Raw genomic sequence first — 17622 nt, forward strand, 5'->3', positions numbered from 1 at the left:
ACTGTGGTCATTTAAACGTTAATTTACAGACAGAGATCTTGTTTCAGTGCCCTTAAATTCTCAGAACGTCCTCTCAGTTCACCAGTTTGGGCTTCAGGAGCACTGAAGCAGATCAGGGAGTTTGTCTTTATCAACCTTCAGGGCTGTGAGATGAAGCCAACGCTGAGTTGCCAAAAACTGCAGTTCCTCAAGTGGCCACTTGAGGCGAGTTCCTGCTGAGCTGACAGCAGTGTGTTTTTGTTCTCTCAGGCTTTCAGAGGAAGAGTGTGTCATCACCTCAAAGGTCAGTTCTGACTTACACGAGGCTGCAAAGTGCTCATCCCGTCTCCTGGTAATCAGACTAACCGACGGGCAGCAAGTGTCCGTCCTGCTGACGTCTCCTTCAACGCAGAAGCTGTGGTCCAGGTCCACGTTTCTTCCCTGGCTTCAGGCTTCACGTGAATCTGCTCCCTGTGTGATCAACACTTGATCTCTAACAGATTCCCATCACAGCCACTCAGTGTGAGTGTGCAGCTCTGGACTCACGGTGGATTTGTTTATGCACTCTGAATGATGAAGATAAGAAGGAGACTTTGACAGAAAGCTAAAGTTAGCATAAGCTAGTGAAAGTCTGTGGCTGCCGTTAGTTTGGAGGTTTTTCTGTTAAAACATGTCATCGCTAACGTTATCTCCGTCTTGGGGGGTTGTTTGGGTTTGATTTTGGAGATTTTAGCTGAATTTTAATGGAAGTCAACAGCAAACTGCAGTGATGTGATGCTTCCCAACCTGTAATCTGTGACTGGAAGGTGCTCAGCTGTTTCCATCGGACTGATGAACCAATGAGGGTTCACCTCCTCTCTGTGTTCAGCTCTGACACAGTTAGCGGTCCAATAATTCCTCTTCTTACCTGCTGTTTGCTGAACAAAGCTGTTTTCTGACTTACGGAACATCCTGTGAGCAAAGAAATCGACTAACACACCAGCCCCATCCCCCCCCCCCCCCCTTCCTCTGCGCACTCGCCACTCCCTCTTCCTCCCCGCTGACAAGAAAAGCTGTCAGCTGAGGCTGCACGCAGTGACTTCACTGTGCAGCTGAGAGGAGGCTCAGAGAGGAGGCTCAGAGAGGAGGCTCAGAGAGGAGGCTGAGAGAGGAGGCTCAGAGAGGAGGCTCAGTGATCTGTGAGGAGGATCAGTGACCTGTGAGGGGGCTCAGAGATCTGTGAGGGGGCTCAGAGAGGAGGCTCAGAGAGGAGGCTCAGAGGGGAGGCTCAGAGATCTGTTGGGAGGCTCAGTGATCTGTGAGGAGGCTCAGAGAGGAGGCTCAGAGAGGAGGCTCAGAGGGGAGGCTCAGAGATCTGTTGGGAGGCTCAGTGATCTGTGAGGAGGCTCAGAGAGGAGGCTCAGTGACCTGTGAGGAGGCTCAGTGACCTGTGAGGAGGCTCAGTGAGGAGGCTCAGTGATCTGTGAGGAGGCTCAGTGACCTGTGAGGAGGCTCAGAGAGGAGGCTCAGTGACCTGTGAGGAGGCTCAGTGACCTGTGAGGAGGCTCAGTGAGGAGGCTCAGAGAGGAGGCTCAGTGACCTGTGAGGAGGCTCAGTGACCTGTGAGGAGGCTCAGTGAGGAGGCTCAGAGAGGAGGCTCAGTGATCTGTGAGGAGGCTCAGTGAGGAGGCTCAGAGAGGAGGCTCAGTGACCTGTGAGGAGGCTCAGTGACCTGTGAGGAGGCTCAGTGACCTGTGAGGAGGCCCGGGGGGAGATGCCGTCTGGCTGCTGGATCTCTGTGCTGCTGATGCTGCTGCTGGCGGCGGTAACTCGGGCTCAGAGTGGAGACGGAGACGCCATCGTGGGTGAGAAGACACATTTTTAATAAAATCATCTTTTATAGCCCACAAAGGGAAACGTGGATCCACACAAAGATCATTAAATGTGATTCAAGATTCAAGATTCTTTATTGTCACTGAGCAGGACATGTCAACGACACCCCCCTGTTAGAAACAAGATAATAAGAAAGATAATAAACTAAAGATACTAGAATAAAATAAACCAACATGCAGTAAAAATATGCATAAATGCAATCAAAATCAAAACCAGAAATTAAAATATACTAAAACAATAAAATAGTTTTAGTTAAGCTTGTGTGTACTTAAATGTCCAATGTACTTCACCTCCACCTTCTGTGTACTTGAATGTTAAGTACACAGAAGGTAGAGGTGTAAAAGTGCGGTGTGCAGTGGCTCATAGTCCTCACAGTCTCTCACTCCAGTGGGGGGCTGATGGGGGTAACAGTTCTGACTATAGTTCTGATGTTTAGGTCCTCAGGATTGTGCCACCAGGGTCAGAACATGTACCTGAGATGAGGTATTGCAGTGGCGTGCACAGACTTTTTGAAGGGCAGGGGCGGAAAGGAAAAAAAGGGCACATATAGCGTGTCCTCGCCACTGAAGAGAGCGTGCGTTTTGACTCCCAGCGGGCACTTTAGCGCGCATTTTGGCTCCCAGGGGGCACTGTAGCACGAGTTTTGGCGTCAAATAGGGCACTTTAGCGCATGTTTTTCAAAAACTGGGCCACGAGGGGGGGGCGGTCACCCCCCCTGACACCGTGGAACTTATGATGGACACTTTGGATTCATTGATTAATGGTGAAAATTATGAACAGATTAATTGATAATAAAATTAATTGTTATTTGCAGATAATCAGGGGATCAGCAGAGTCAGTAGACTCATCTAAAACCCTGAATGTCTGTCGCCGCTCCTCGTATCTGCTGCAGGCTAAATGCTCCAGGCTGCATTAGCTGCTACTAGCATCACACACCCCAGTCTTCCACCCAGCTGATGACTGAGGTTTTGTTGCATTGTGGGTGATGCAGGCACCAGGTTTTAACAAGTGCGTGGAATAAAAACACTTTCTCCGGTTCTATTGATTTTGATGGTTGCTCTCGAGTGGTTTCAGTCATGCTGTCAAATATTTGTCTTTTCGTTGTCACAACACTTTCTTGTGGTGTCCCTCAAGGCTCAATCATGGGCCCTCATCTTCTCGCAATGTATGTGCTTCCCCATGCAGACATAATTAATAGGTACAATGTGTGGTTTCATTTTTATGCAGATGATACACATTTCTCTCTCCCTGTCAGCTCCAGTGCTTTTTCTAGTCTGGTTGCCATGAAAGACTGCTTTAATGATATGAAGTGTTAGAGGCTTCGTATCCTGATGAGGATACGATGTAGAGAGGCCTGACAGCTGAAATTCATGACCGATGCCAATCCATCTGAGAGAAGTATGGGAGTAAAGCCAAGCGCATGGTGTTGTTATTGTTATTATTATTATTATTACTCTTGTTCAGTGGCGTGCACGGGGGGGCGATCACCCCCCCTTGTGGCCCAGTTTTTGAAAAACGCACGCTAAAGTGCCCTCTTGGAATCCAAAACGCGTGCTAAAGTGCCCCCTGGGAGCCAAAACGCATGCTAAAGTGCCCTCTTGGACTCCAAAACGCGTGCTAAAGTGCCCCCTGGGAGCCAAAGCGCATGCTAAAGTGCCCCCTGGGAGCCAAAACGTGTGCTAAAGTGCCCTCTTGGACACCAAAACACGTACTTAAGTGCCCCCAGGGAGCCAAAACGCGTGCTAAAGTGCCCTCTTGGACACCAAAACACATACTTAAGTGCCCCCAGGGAGCCAAAACGCGTGCTAAAGTGCCCTCTTGGACTCCAAAACTCGTGCTAAAGTGCCCCCTGGGAGCCAAAACGTGCGCTAAAGTGCCCTCTTGGATGCCAAAACACGCTCTAAATTGCCCTCTGGGAGCCAAAACACACGCTAAAGTCCCCTCTTGGACGCCAAAACGCACGCTAAAGTGCCCCCTGGGAGCCAAAACGCGTGCTAAAGTGCCCTCTTCAGTAGCGAGGACACGCTATATGCGCCCTCTTTTTCCTTTTCGCCCCTGCCCTTCAGATGAGCAGTAGAAAATACATGGATGGATGACTTTGAACTCCTCGTTTCTCCTCAGAGCCCCGAATCAGCTGCACCTCTCACATCATGACCAACAGCTGCAGCTTGACCTGTAAACTGGTCGGAGGCAGGAGCGACAACGTAGACGATGAAGATGATGAGGCTGACAGCGTAGAGAAAATCACATTGTGGTAAAGGATTTTATCTTTCATTCCTCGATGACGCATCGGCAGCATTCAGACTGAGCAAGTGACAGAAGTCCTGGTTCACAGTTACAGCGACTGGAGCGCAGCCAGGATGGAGTGTGTGGAGGAGTCCGGCAACACCGTCACCTCCAGAGGTCTGAAACCTGTTGTCGACGTCAATGTGACGGTCCACTTAAAGACCGGAGGCCCCATCACAAAGATGATCGACCTGAAGAAAATAGGTAAGCAGAATCTACTAAATCCACCAAAATAAAAGCACGATGACGCGGGATAGAAACATGTTTTCCAGAAAAACGTTCAATCAAATGAGACAGAAGTTTAAAGCCGAGATTCAAACTGATGAACCTGCTGCTGAGGCTCGGGTCGACACCAGCTGAGGCGCAGCATGAAGACACTTCCTGTCTGGGATGAAATAAATGAGTCATGAACTGAAACGACAAGTTCTGTCACCTCATGCTCTTTTATAGCATGTATGCAAAAATATCACACATTTTCTCTTTGGAAAGGTGTACATGTATGCTGGTTTTTATGTGTTTTATTCAGATTACTTCTGTCTGAATACAAATCCTTTTCCTGTGTCGCTCACTGTTTATTCATTCTGACTTACTTTTACTGCATCAACGCATCATTTTCATTTAAAACGGGCAAGATTTAAAGGATAACCTTGGTTTTTTACAACCTGGACCTTATTTGTAGCATTAAATACGACCATTTACTCACCCAGACAACTTTGGTGGCATTTGGAGTCGTTCTGAAGAAATTAGCCCCAGAGGAGCGGCGCGTATATCCGTATAATGCGAGTACTCGGGGCATCCATGCGCAGCCTCTATATAACGCATAATCTGCAGAAACTCGTTCATATTCCAATATTTAGTTCTGATATGCTGGTGCTATTCCCCTCTGAGCCCGTGGTGGCATGTTATCAACATCCGGCGTCTCTAGGCAACTACCTCTGACGTGGATGATGTCATTACCGAACGCCGCGCGCTGCGAGCAGCCAGCCACAACACGGCTGACTCTGCGGCGGTCGGCTACGAATACGCAATAACGAACCATAGCTGTGCCAAACTACAGCTAAACTAGCCAACCGCCGGCTCAGAGGGGAATAGCACCAGCATATCATAACTAAATATTGGAATATGAACGAGTTTCTGCAGATTATGTGTTATATAGAGGCTGCGCATGGATGCCCCAAGTACTCGCATTATACGGATATACGCGCCGCTCCTCTGGGGCTAATTTCTTCAAAACGACTCCAAATGCCACCAAAGTTGTCTGGGCGAGTAAATGGTCGTATTTAATGCTACAAATAAGATAAAACGAAAGTTATCCTTTAAATCTGAGAAGCATAATCAATCAATCAGAAGTCTAATCAGTTCTTTCCTCGGCTCTGGACCAAATGAACCAGCCTACCACACCTGTCGCTGTTACCCTCATTGTTGCTGCGTTCTGTTCTTTCTTGTGTTCCTGCAGTTAAACCGAGGAGTCCTCAGGTGTGGAACGTTACGTTCGACCGCGAGTCAAACCAGGCTGTCATTTATATTCGGACTCCGTACGAGAATGAATACCTGAAAGCAGACAATCAGCTCTTCCAGCTGCTCATCTGGACCGCCGGCAGCACGACTGTAATCGTCGAGTTGTGTTGCTTCAGTTGTTCGTACCTTTGAAAATGTTCAGCAGCGACTGAATTGTTCACTGTTTGACCACAGGTTCAGAACATCTCATCTTTAGACATGAAGATTGACATGGAGCACCTCCACGAAAACACAGAGTACCACGTCAAGGTGCGGGCGATACCGCAGACTTTCCTGCAGGGCACCTGGAGCGAGTGGAGCGAAACGTTCAGCTTCTTTACTCCCCCAGGTAAGACTTCACATTTTGTTTTTTAAACCATACACGAGAGAACAAGGATCTTATTTCAGTGTCTCCTCTCTTTGGACAGAGGACGGCCGAGAAACGTACACGCTGATTGTGTGTCTCGTCCTTCTGGTGGCGGTGCCTTCCAGTGTCGTTTTCTTCTGGAAAAACAAGTAAGACGTCTGGTCGGGGAAGCAGTTCGTTTAATATTATATATTGTTAATACTTCTTTTCTCCTCCCCGCACAGAATATTTACCTACATGTGGCCGAGCATCCCCCACCCCAAACACACGCTGGTGCAGATCTGCAAGCCAAATAAAGTGAGTGGTTTTACTTTGACACCGTCCTCGCAAGAAGAACTGTCAAAAAACAGCATCCGATGTTCAAATGCTCAATAATGTTCAACTTACAGCCCGCTCTATTGATCGTAACAATTATGAACCAATGTCTCGACCTCAGGCCCCCGTCACACCGGCTGAATTCATCTGCGTGATGTGGTGAAATGTCTGGTTCTAGAGCAGGGGTCACCAACCTTTTTGAAACTAAGAGCTACTTCAAGGCACTGAGTAATGCTACGACTTTGATAATACACTTCTGAAATAACAAAGTTACACAGTGTACCTTTAATTTTATATTATTATTAATTTTAGACAGAGCTAATTCGTGATTAGTGCTATTTTTAGAACTGGCTTACGTGCGACTGATGTGGATGCTGTGGGCGACCTGGTGCCCGCGGGGCCTCCTCACAGGACTAGCTGTTAAACTACTGTGGCGGGAAAGATAGTCGACAGAATAAAATGTTACATCGTAAGTTTCTGCAAACCACAGATGCGTTTAAATTTCTACGTTTCACACGATCGCACCGACATTTCTATCAGAGGTGTCAAAGTGATGTGATTCAGTTTTTTCCAGCTGGTTTGAATCTGGAACATGCTAGCACTAAATATGTTTCTCGGCTCCTTTCTCTTTTCTCTGTACTGGACCATTTACGCCTCCCTCACAATTTTGTTTCAATCAATCAATCAATCAATACAGAGTTACTGAATAGTGAAAAGCTCTCCAAGCTAACTTTGCTTGCTATGTCGTTCGCTAGCTGATTAGTTTGGTCATTTACAAAACAATAAATTCTCACAGTTTCATTATGAAGTCCTCCTGTGTGTCATGACCCGTGCCATGCGCGCCGGTTTTGTTTAGTTTTCCTCATTTAGTTAGTGTTGTCTCAGTCATGCCATGTTTTATGTAAGAGAGTTTTTGTGGTGTCTTAGTCCGTACCCTTGCCCTGTCTTGTTTGTATTTTTGTTAAGCTTCCCATTGTGTCTTGTCTTTGCCTGGGTTTTGTTACTTCCTGCTTTATTTTGAAAGTTCATGTTATGTGTCTTTGGTTTACTTTACTTCCTGTGTTTTCCCTCCCGTGTGATTGTCTGATCGTTTCCACCTGTGCCTCATTAGTGTTCCCCCCTTTGTGTATTTAAGTCTGTGTCTTCTCCATTGTCTTTGTTGGGACGTTGTCTGCGCTACTTTGTCTGTAAAGTTCTTTGTCAGATTGTTCCTTGGTTTTGTTTTATCTTATAGTCGTGCTATTTTTCCTCCTAGTTTTCTGGAGTGAATTTTGTTTCTGTTATATTGTTAGTGTAGATCTTTGATCTTTCATAGCCGTTTGTTTCTTCCTCCTTCGGGAGTGTTTTTGGTTTTATTTTTGTAGCCGTAGTGTTTAGTCAAATCTTGTGTTTGTTTTTTTACCCACGCCACAGCCCGTTTGTTCCTAGTCTCGTCATTGTTAAAAGCCCTGTTGCGTTCTGTGTTTGTTTCCTGTGCCGTCTTTGTCTCATCCACGCCCCGCTGTGTGTTGTGTCAGTGTTTTGTAATTGTTTCAGTTTTTCCCTGTGTTGCCCTTGTTGCATGTTAAACCATAGTTCCCATAGTTGTCTTTCGTTGTGTTTAATAAATTTATTATTTTGAACCAAGTCCCCCTCGAGTCTGCGTCTGAGTTTTACCCATAGTTCCCCTTAGTTTCCCCGTAAACCCCACCTCCCTGACACTGTGTGAACCAATGTGAACCAGGTCTCTGGCTGTAGCAGTGTGTTTTCTGACAAAGGACCCTCAATAATCTGAACGGTGACACACAGCTAATCAGCTACGATAGCTTCCTTATGTGGACTCTGTTCACTTAAAGAACAGCTCTGAATCCACTGATCCTACTGTTCTAATGAACAATAAAAACTACTTGATGGACCCCTACAATCTCCTTAGTGACCATAATGACCACCTAAGAGAACCACAAGAACCACCTAAATGCTTCCTAGTACCTCCTCAGACAACAAGAATGATGTAAAGGGCCACTAGAATTTTCATCACCGAACAAACCACAAGAACCACCTGAAGGACAAGTAGAACCTCCTAAAGAACCACTAGAACCACTCCAATGAACCCTACAACATCATGACTGACTTCTAGAACCCCATAAATTATTTGTTGTCCCTCCTCTGTGTCAACTTGAATCCCATAAAGCACCACGACAATCAGGTAAAGGACCTCTAAAACTCCCTCACTGGCCTCTAGAACTAAGACTACTCAAACAAAGGAGTCTAAAAGAGCAGACTAGAACTTCCTCGAAGACCACCTAATCTAACTAAAGGAAAGCCAAAAAGAGCTCTAAAATCTCCTGGATTTACTCGAGAGTGAATCCACTGAAATTAACTGATTTCACCGAGAACTTTTTGCCGTTTTAAATGTTGTCGTGACTTCGTCTTGAAATAGTAATCAGTATTTTGACCACGCTGATATTCAAGTTGTTGATGTCATGATTCCTATTCCTATAGGGCCTCCTATTGAACTTCAAACCTGAGGTGTTCAGTGTCCTTAAAGTTTACCCAATGGTGAAAACAGAGGAGCAGCTGTGTGGGGTTACAGAGCCTTCAACTACAACTGCTGCTGCTGGAGGTGCGCGGTCGAATCATCCCTGCTCCACGCAGAGCTCCGACTCCTCCAGGAGCACCACCAGCGCCAGCACAGAGGAGCTGGAGCTGTCCGCCCTGCTGAGCAGGAGCTCCTCCGAGGGAGAGGACGGCCTCCGGAGCACCGGTCCATCGCCCATCGACATCCTCCAGCTCAGGGATGGACCTCACGCACCTCAGCCTGAACGCAGCAGCGGAGGAAATAAGGCTGCGGCGTTTGGAGTGAGCCAGCAGGAGGAGGCTTACGTCACCATGTCCAGTTTCTATCAGATCAAGTAGATCGGGAGGGGTAGAAGCGGTGACGGACAGACAAATCCACCAGGATATTACTCAAACTGAGAATTACACTTCAGGATGCTCTCACTTAGTAGTTCCCAACCTTAAGGTCAGGACTCCTTCTGATGTCCTACAATAAATCTGAGGGGCCTCAAATTTAATGGATAAGAAGGAAAGAGGAAAAATCAGTTTTTAGTTGAACTGCTGACAGCTCATATGCACAGTAGGACCTGAACCTGCGAGTAGTGGTTACAAAGCTATACTGCTTAAGGTTGTGAACCACTAACCTAAAGAGCAAACTGAGGAGTTAAAAAGTTCTTCTCTAAATGTGAAGAATGAGAGACGTATATCATACCTAAGAGAAGAAAAATCACATGATTGTAATCACAGCAGGAACAGCCAATCGGAGACAAAGATTTACTCACATCTTTTGCATCCATCCATTCCTACAGAACATCTAAAGAAGAATCTGTACATTAGATCTGCAAAAGCACACAACTTCACACAAGTTCACTTTAAACGACCGCCTTAATATAGCGAAATGTAGCTTCTGGCACTGAAATGTAGCTTTTTAAGTATTTTGTTGCTTTTGATGATACATGATTATATTATATTCAAGTACATTTTCATAATATCGTATACTTTGTAGACTGACATACCTCCACCGACAGTCAAGTTGGTTGTTGGAGGAACCATTATGCCAGTGTTTCTGTATGTTTTACTACCAATCACAGAACAGTGTGTCCAATACTGACAATACTACCTTCCAGGCAGCCCATTGGTTGAAGGGTCAGTTCTTCATCTTTCATTGAGCTTGGTGCACTCTGTCCTGAATCACCTAAAAATGAGTGAATCTCAATCTAAAGTGTGTTTGTGAAGTGTTTTTTCACAATGAGTTTCCAGAACTGGGGGGGGGGGGGGTGAGAGCTGTCTATTGAAGTCCAAAATCGCCCATGGGTGTCTTAAATCAGCCCTGTAACCACCTAAAGGAGCATTACAACCTCCTCAAGAACCACCAGAACAACCTAAAAAAATACCGGGAACTTCCTCCAAATGACCACCTAAACAGCAAATAAATAAAGTATAGTTAATAATCACCTACCAAACCATACGGATAGTAGAACCTCCCTACAACAACTAGAATCCCTAAATGACCACAAGAACCACCTGAAAGATCCACAGAACCCCCTCAATGACCACTAAAACCACCTTAAAGATGTCCTAACTGACAACTCCGACCTCCTAAATGTTTTGTTGTACCTCCTCACTGACCACATGAATCCCCTTGAAACACGACAACCACCTAGAGGAGCTTTCTCAGAAGCTTCTACAACCACCTACAGGACTACTAGAACCTCCTACAATCACCTAAATGATACCTGTAACTTCCTCAAATACCACTTAAACCAACCACTAGATCCGACTAAAGGGCACAAAGAGCCTCCTCAAAGACCATCTAAACGTTTAAAATCACTAGAATAACCACTAGAACCCCATAAAGGCCCCAAAAACTGCAGTGACCATAAGAACCACGCTGAAAGAACACATAAACCACCTCAAGTACCACATAAAAGAATTCTAGAAACCCCTCATGGCCGCCAAGGATCACAACAACCATTGTATAAATGAATCTGAATCTGAATGACAACCTACACGGTTCTGTTAGGGTGCTGTGCCACCGCAGTCCTTCAGAACGGTTTCAGAGCTCTGGTGCCCTGGTTCATTTGTTCAGGTTTCCCCTTTAGTTTGTCGCCTGTCTGCATAAAGCAGGAGGGCATGTTGCTGCAGCAACCGGACCCGACTTTCTGTTTGTGGAGACATCAAACACGCGACACGCTGCTTCTTGATGTATCTGACACGAGCTTCACCTTGCGTTTCCTCGCGGCAGCAAAACACGTACACAGAACCTACGCTCTGTGTTCTAGACTGACAGTTCACTCCAGATCCAGCTCTGCTACAAATATTGTGTGTCCTGTATGATTGTACCTGTGACCACGTGTGGTCTGACCAGTGGTTCTTATTTAAACAGAGCCTGTTGTGTTTCATATTAACGTACAATAAAACAAAGAACTGATGTGAAAGCTCACTGTTGCCTTGTGTTCACAAACAAAACACCAATTTTAAGATACTTTTATGACATATTGCTGCGACATTCATTCAGAGAATTTATTTTCTAGCTCTTAAAAACAACACGTGGGTTACAGCTGCAGTAAAGAGCTCCTTCACGCAGCATCCTGACTGCCGAAAGGCCGCGTGCTGTTTTGCTGTTTCCTCAGCACGGTTTGGAGTTCACGTCCTTCGGTTCCTCTCAGAGCTTCCAGGCGTTCCTCATCATGAGAATAAAGTAGACGTCGCTGTCGATGGAGGCACTGACTCCACAGTAATAGTTGACGAACTCCTCTTTGGTCACCTGTCGATGAGAGGAAAGATGTCACCGCTGCTGGTTTTGCACCACCACGGCAGTCAAGAGTTTCACTACGACGTAAGAAGCAGAGCTGATTATGAGATTATTAAAGGATAACTTTGGTGTTTTACAACCTGGACCTTATTTGTAGCATTAAATACGACCATTTACTCCCCCAGACAAATTTGGTGGCATTTGGAGTCATTTTGAAGAAATTAGCCCCAGAGGAGCGGCGCGTATATCCGTATAATGCGAGTACTCGGGGCATCCATGCGCAGCCTCTATATAACGCATAATCTGCAGAAACTCGTTCATATTCCAATATTTAGTTATGATATGCTGGTGCTATTCCCCTCTGAGCCGGCGGTCGGCTAGTTTAGCTGTAGTTTGGCACAGCTATGGTTCGTTGTTGCGTATTCGTAGCCGACCGCCGCAGAGTCAGCCGTGTTGTGGCTGGCTGCTCGCAGCGCATGGCGTTCGGTAATGACATCATCCACGTCAGAGGTAGTTGTCTAGAGACGCCGGATGTTGATAACATGCCACCACGGGTGAGTAAATGGTCGTATTTAATGCTACAAATAAGGTCCAGGTTGTAAAAAACGATCAGACGGCAGCTGGTTTCCATCCAAATGAGCAGAGAGTCGACAGACATTGAACACCTGGTGAACCAATGATAATCTGTCACAGAAGGTGTTTAACTTGTTCCAGAAACACCTGAGGGCTCATCGTCCACGAAAACACCAGCTAGTGAAGACATGAAACAGACATTTTTACAGAAGAAAGTGAAAATCAGCCTCATATTTGGATGGAAACAGCCAGTGAGGGGTAATCTAATGATCACTTCAATGTGTTTTTCTCTATAGCAACCATACGAGATACTGTGCAGAATATTTCCAGTGAGCAGGGAAGTGAAATCACAGAAACACGATAAGATGGAAACCTCCTCCGCCCTCCTGCCACCACCCAAACCATGAGCTCGTTTACCAGCACGACGCTGACTCAGAGTTTCCAGGCGCTTCTCATCATCACAATAAAGTAGACATCCGTATCGATGGAAGCGCTCACACCAGCATAATAATTCATAAACTCCTCCTGGGTCACCTTCAGAGAGTAACACCGGCGTGAATACACGTTGTCACATTTCTGACAAAAAGCCGCCTGTCAGGCCGAGCGTGAGGCGTCAGTTACCTTCCCGTCTTTGTCATACGGAGAATCAAAGCTGTCCAAGAACTTCCTGAAGACTTGGTCTTCTGTCCACTCCCCGTTCTGATACTTGGGGTGGTACTTGGCGTTATAAACCCCCCTCAGGTCTTCGATGGTGATCACGCCGTCACCCGTCTTGTCCAGCTTCCGAAACGCCTGCATGACCACCTCCTTCCTGGCCTTGGACATCTGCGGCTGCCGTTAACAGACGAGGGAAGTTCACAAACATGGAACGACGCTGAGCTGCGCGACGGCTGTCGGCATATTTACCCGCAGAGTGACGAGGAACTCGTCAAAGTCGATGGTCCCGCTGCCGTCGCGGTCAAAGCGCCGAAAGAGAGCCGTGGCCTCGTGTTTCTCCATCAGGATCCCGAAGTCATTCAAACCCTTCGCGAACTCCTTGAAGTCGAGGGAGCGGTTGTTGTCATCGTCCATGATTTTAAAGGTTCTGACAAACAAACGCAGAGTTATGACGAGTCAGCGGAACCGCTGTGTGAAAATAACAAAGTGCACTGAAAGTCTGTACTATTATCAGAAACACGTACTTCATGTTTCAGAGTAGCGGTACTCATGTGCAGCCACCGCGGTCTCTGTCATGTTAAATTATTAAGTATTTAACTATTTAATTATTATTAGTGATGCGTTTAAGACGCGTTTTAAGTTGCAGCTGCTGCAGCGGCGCTAACTTTAGTCTGTTTTAAAAGCTCATTACAGATTTTAAAAATCTTCATCTGAATAACAATACAATGAAAATACTGAGTTCAGTAAAGACTGAGTTCAGTAAAGACTGAGTTCAATAAAGACTGAGTTCAGTAAAGACTGAGTTCAGTAAAGATTGAGTTCAATAAAGACTGAGATCAATAAAGACTGAGTTCAATAAAGACTGAGTTCAGTAAAGACTGAGTTCAATAAAGACTGAGTTCAGTAAAGACTGAGTTCAATAAAGACTGAGATCAATAAAGACTGAGTTCAATAAAGACTGAGTTCAGTAAAGACTGAGTTCAGTAAAGACTGAGTTCAATAAAGACTGAGTTCAGTAAAGACTGAGATCAATAAAGACTGAGTTCAGTAAAGACTGAGTTCAGTAAAGACTGAGATCAATAAAGACTGAGTTCAGTAAAGACTGAGTTCAGTAAAGACAGATCAATAAAGACTGGGTTCAATAAAGACTGAGATCAATAAAGACTGAGTTCAATAAAGACTGAGATCAATAAAGACTGAGTTCAATAAAGACTGAGATCAATAAAGACTGAGTTCAGTAAAAACTGAGTCCAGTAAATACTGAGATCAATAAAGACTGAGTTCAGTAAAGACTGAGTTCAGTAAAGACTGAGTTCAGTAAATACTGAGTTCAGTACATACTGAGTTCAGTAAAGACTGAGTTCAATAAAGGCTGAGTTCAGTAAATACTGAGATCAACAAAGACTGAGTTCAGTAAAGACTGAGTTCAGTAAAGACTGGTTCAGTAAAGACTGGGTTCAGTAAATACTGAGTTCATTAAAGACTGAGTTCAGTCAAGACTGGGTTCAGTAAAGACTGGGTTCAGTAAATACTGAGTTCAGTAAAGACTGGGTTCAGTAAATACTGAGTTCAGTACATACTGAGTTCAGTAAAGACTGAGTTCAGTAAAGACTGAGATCAATGAAGACTGGGTTCAATAAAGACTGAGATCAATAAAGACTGAGTTCAATAAAGACTGAGATCAATAAAGACTGAGTTCAATAAAGACTGAGATCAATAAAGACTGAGTTCAGTAAAAACTGAGTCCAGTAAATACTGAGATCAACAAAGACTGAGTTCAGTAGAGACTGAGTTCAGTAAATACTGAGATCAACAAAGACTGAGTTCAGTAAAGACTGAGTTCAGTACATACTGAGTTCAGTACATACTGAGTTCAGTAAAGACTGAGTTCAATAAAGACTGAGTTCAGTAAATACTGAGATCAACAAAGACTGAGTTCAGTAAAGACTGAGTTCAGTAAAGACTGGGTTCAGTAAATACTGAGTTCATTAAAGACTGAGTTCAGTCAAGACTGAGTTCAGTAAATACTGAGATCAGTAAAGACTGGGCTCAGTACATACTGAGTTCAGTAAAGACTGGGTTCAGTAAAGACTGAGTTCAATAAAGACTGAGTTCAGTAAAGACTGAGTTCAGTAAAGACTGAGTTAAGTAAATACTGAGTTTAGTAAAGACTGGGTTTAGTAAATACTGGGTTCAGTAAATACTGAGTTCAGTAAAGACTGAGTTCAGTAAATACTGGGTTCAGTACATACTCAGTTCAGTAAATACTGGGTTCAGTACATACTCAGTTCAGTGAAGACTGAGTTCAGTAAATACTGGGTTCAGTAAAGACTGGGTTCAGTAAATACTGGGTTCAGTACATACTCAGTTCAGTAAAGACTGAGTTCAGTAAATACTGGGTTCAGTAAAGACTGGGTTCAGTAAATACTGGGTTCAGTACATACTCAGTTCAGTAAATACTGAGTTTAGTAAAGACTGGGTTTAGTAAATACTGGGTTCAGTAAATACTCAGTTCAGTACATACTCAGTTCAGTACATACTGAGTTTAGTAAAGACTGGGTTCAGTAAAGACTGAGTTCAGTAAATACTGGGTTCAGTACATACTCAGTTCAGTACATACTCAGTTCAGTAAATACTGGGTTCAGTAAATACTGGGTTCAGTAAATACTCAGTTCAGTACATACTCAGTTCAGTAAATACTGGGTTCAGTAAATACTGGGTTCAGTAAATACTGAGTTCAGTAAATACTGGGTTCAGTACATACTCAGTTCAGTACATACTCAGTTCAGTAAAGACTGAGTTCAGTAAAGACTGAGTTTAGTAAAGACTGGGTTTAGTAAATACTGGGTTTAGTAAATACTGGGTTCAGTAAAGACTGGGTTCAGTAAAGACTGAGTTTAGTAAAGACTGGGTTTAGTAAATACTGAGTTCAGTAAATACTGGGTTCAGTACATACTCAGTTCAGTACATACTCAGTTCAGTAAAGACTGAGTTCAGTAAAGACTGAGTTTAGTAAAGACTGGGTTTAGTAAATACTGGGTTCAGTAAATACTGGGTTCAATACATACTCAGTTCAGTACATACTGAATTTAGTAAAGACTGGGTTCAGTAAAGACTCAGTTCAGTAAATACTGAGTTAGTACTGCAGTAAATGTCACGCCGCTGCTCTCTGGTATCGATGCAGTCTCAGTATCTGTCACGCAGGTTGTGAGAACATCAGCAAACAAAACCACAAAATCAGCAACAACACACAATAATGTGACAATAAAACGCATCACAACATCCTGCAGCTCTGCTAGCTGCTCACAGTGCACGTACGACAGGAAGACACTGAGCTCTGCACGCCATTCAAACACGTCATGACAAATACTGCACTACTGCAACGCTGCCGTGTTCTGCTACTCTGTACTTCTACTACTACTTCTTCTGTATGATACTTTTCTGTGTACTTTCATCACGCTATGAATGAGTGATAAGCTACAGCATCACTGTGATTTTAGCATCCGCGAGTCAGAAAGAAGTGAGCTGCTGCTGGTGGCTACGTTAGCCGTTTCTAGCATAGCGTACCTGAATCTTATGTCCAGCTGTCAGCTGCTGGAGGTGCATTATGGGTAATGTCTCTGTTTAAACCACCACGCTGCGCTGGACCTCACCACCAATCATTTTATAATCAATTCAATGACTACCTCATGATGACGCCAAACTGTTCAGGTTTTGAAGAAATCTAATTGGCCGCTGTGGACCTTCGTCCTAACGTCACAGCTGAACAGGTGGAGGACGTCTGAGGAGCTCACCTGCCCAGACCTTTGATGCCAGCCGATCCTCTGGCCAGACACTGAAGCCTGAGTCTCTCCACCGGGTCAGAGCAGTCCGCCAGCCGACGCTTGGCGTTCATCGCCATCTCTCGATCGTGTCTCGACGTCCCCGCCATCGCTGCCGGCGCCGACAGAGAAATGAATTAAAGTGTTTGTTAAGTCTGACAGAACAGCAGCTCCGGCCTCTGATTGGCTCAGCTGGATCAAGGCTCGCGTGCTGGTTGGTGTGACATCAACATGTTTGAAACACTGCAGAAATGAAACGAAACCAACTGTGGCTGGACAAAATAATGTGAACGCTGCTGCTCAGGGTCATTTGAATGTCAGAGATGAATGGAATGTAACTAAGTACATTTACTTAGATACAATGTTGAGGTACTTTACTTGAGTATTTCCATTTCGTGCTACTTTATACTTCAGGTGAAGTTAAATATTGTACTTTTACCTGACAGCTTGTTACTGTTCAAACATGTGATCAGTGAAAAGCTGTTTACATACAAATACACCAGAGTACAACACAGTACACACGCTATTTGAGAACTAACTCTGATACTTAAAGTACATTTTTACATACTTTAACTGAACGGATATTTTCACGGTATCAGAAGGGTTCCGGACCAGGTGTGGTCCGCGCCAGGTGTGTCCGCAGTCTCTCGCGGCTCGTGACAGCAGGAAGCTGCAGATCTGACGGGCTCGCGGGAACAACGTCAACAGGTGGATGTTCAATAAAAATTCAATCAAAGACAGTAAGAGAAGTGATCCAGACTTACCGACACTTCAACGTTTTTATCTGCAGCTGCAAACAACAAACAGGAAGTTTGAAAGCAAGCCAGCCGCGGTTACCATGGAGATCTGCTCTTCGGTCCTGTGATTGGCTGTTCAGAAGCGTTCGTTTCAGAAATGTGGTCGCTGTTTAATAAATACTAAGAGTACTACTGCAGGTACTTACTGTTCTCGCAGTACTTGTGTCT

General features: G+C 44.8%; 2 protein-coding genes across 3 annotated transcripts in view; one reads left to right on the forward strand and one right to left on the reverse strand.

Annotated features, from left to right (window-relative positions):
• The first annotated feature begins 158 nt into the window (after window positions 1–158).
• Window positions 159–11282, forward strand: il7r (interleukin 7 receptor). Its single transcript, XM_041960218.1, has 8 exons — window positions 159–1823; window positions 3973–4105; window positions 4187–4341; window positions 5594–5745; window positions 5830–5983; window positions 6063–6150; window positions 6226–6298; window positions 8798–11282. The coding sequence occupies exons 1-8, from the start codon at window positions 1733–1735 to the stop codon at window positions 9209–9211; spliced, it is 1260 nt and encodes a 419-aa protein (XP_041816152.1). The 5' UTR covers window positions 159–1732; the 3' UTR covers window positions 9212–11282.
• A 76-nt stretch (window positions 11283–11358) lies between these two features.
• Window positions 11359–17622, reverse strand: part of capslb (calcyphosine-like b) — a 6332-nt gene continuing 68 nt past the window's right edge. Inside the window, exons 1-6 of one of the 2 annotated variants that reach the window (XM_041960219.1) lie at window positions 17601–17622; window positions 17422–17526; window positions 16631–16769; window positions 13086–13263; window positions 12801–13010; window positions 11359–11618 (exon numbers count right to left, since the gene is read on the reverse strand). The exon at window positions 17601–17622 is cut by the window's right edge and continues 68 nt beyond it. In XM_041960219.1, coding sequence (XP_041816153.1) covers window positions 11517–11618; window positions 12801–13010; window positions 13086–13263; window positions 16631–16767 — 627 coding nt within the window. In that variant the 5' untranslated portion in view covers window positions 16768–16769; window positions 17422–17526; window positions 17601–17622 and the 3' untranslated portion in view covers window positions 11359–11516. Of the gene's footprint in view, window positions 11619–12800; window positions 13011–13085; window positions 13264–16630; window positions 16770–17225; window positions 17527–17600 lie in introns of both variants that reach the window. The other variant, XM_041960220.1, reaches the window with a different exon arrangement.

The sequence above is a fragment of the Chelmon rostratus genome, chromosome 19 (genome assembly GCF_017976325.1).
Source record: "Chelmon rostratus isolate fCheRos1 chromosome 19, fCheRos1.pri, whole genome shotgun sequence".
Taxonomy (NCBI): Eukaryota; Metazoa; Chordata; class Actinopteri; order Chaetodontiformes; family Chaetodontidae; genus Chelmon; species Chelmon rostratus.

Coding starts and splice junctions, on each gene's coding strand:
- il7r (XM_041960218.1), top strand. CDS start 1,733: ATGCCGTCTGGCTGCTGGATCTCTGTGCTGCTGATGCTGCTGCTGGCG. Junction 1,824..3,972: donor AGACGGAGACGCCATCGTGG/GTGAGAAGACAC, acceptor GTTTCTCCTCAG/AGCCCCGAATCAGCTGCACC. Junction 6,299..8,797: donor AGATCTGCAAGCCAAATAAA/GTGAGTGGTTTT, acceptor CTATTCCTATAG/GGCCTCCTATTGAACTTCAA.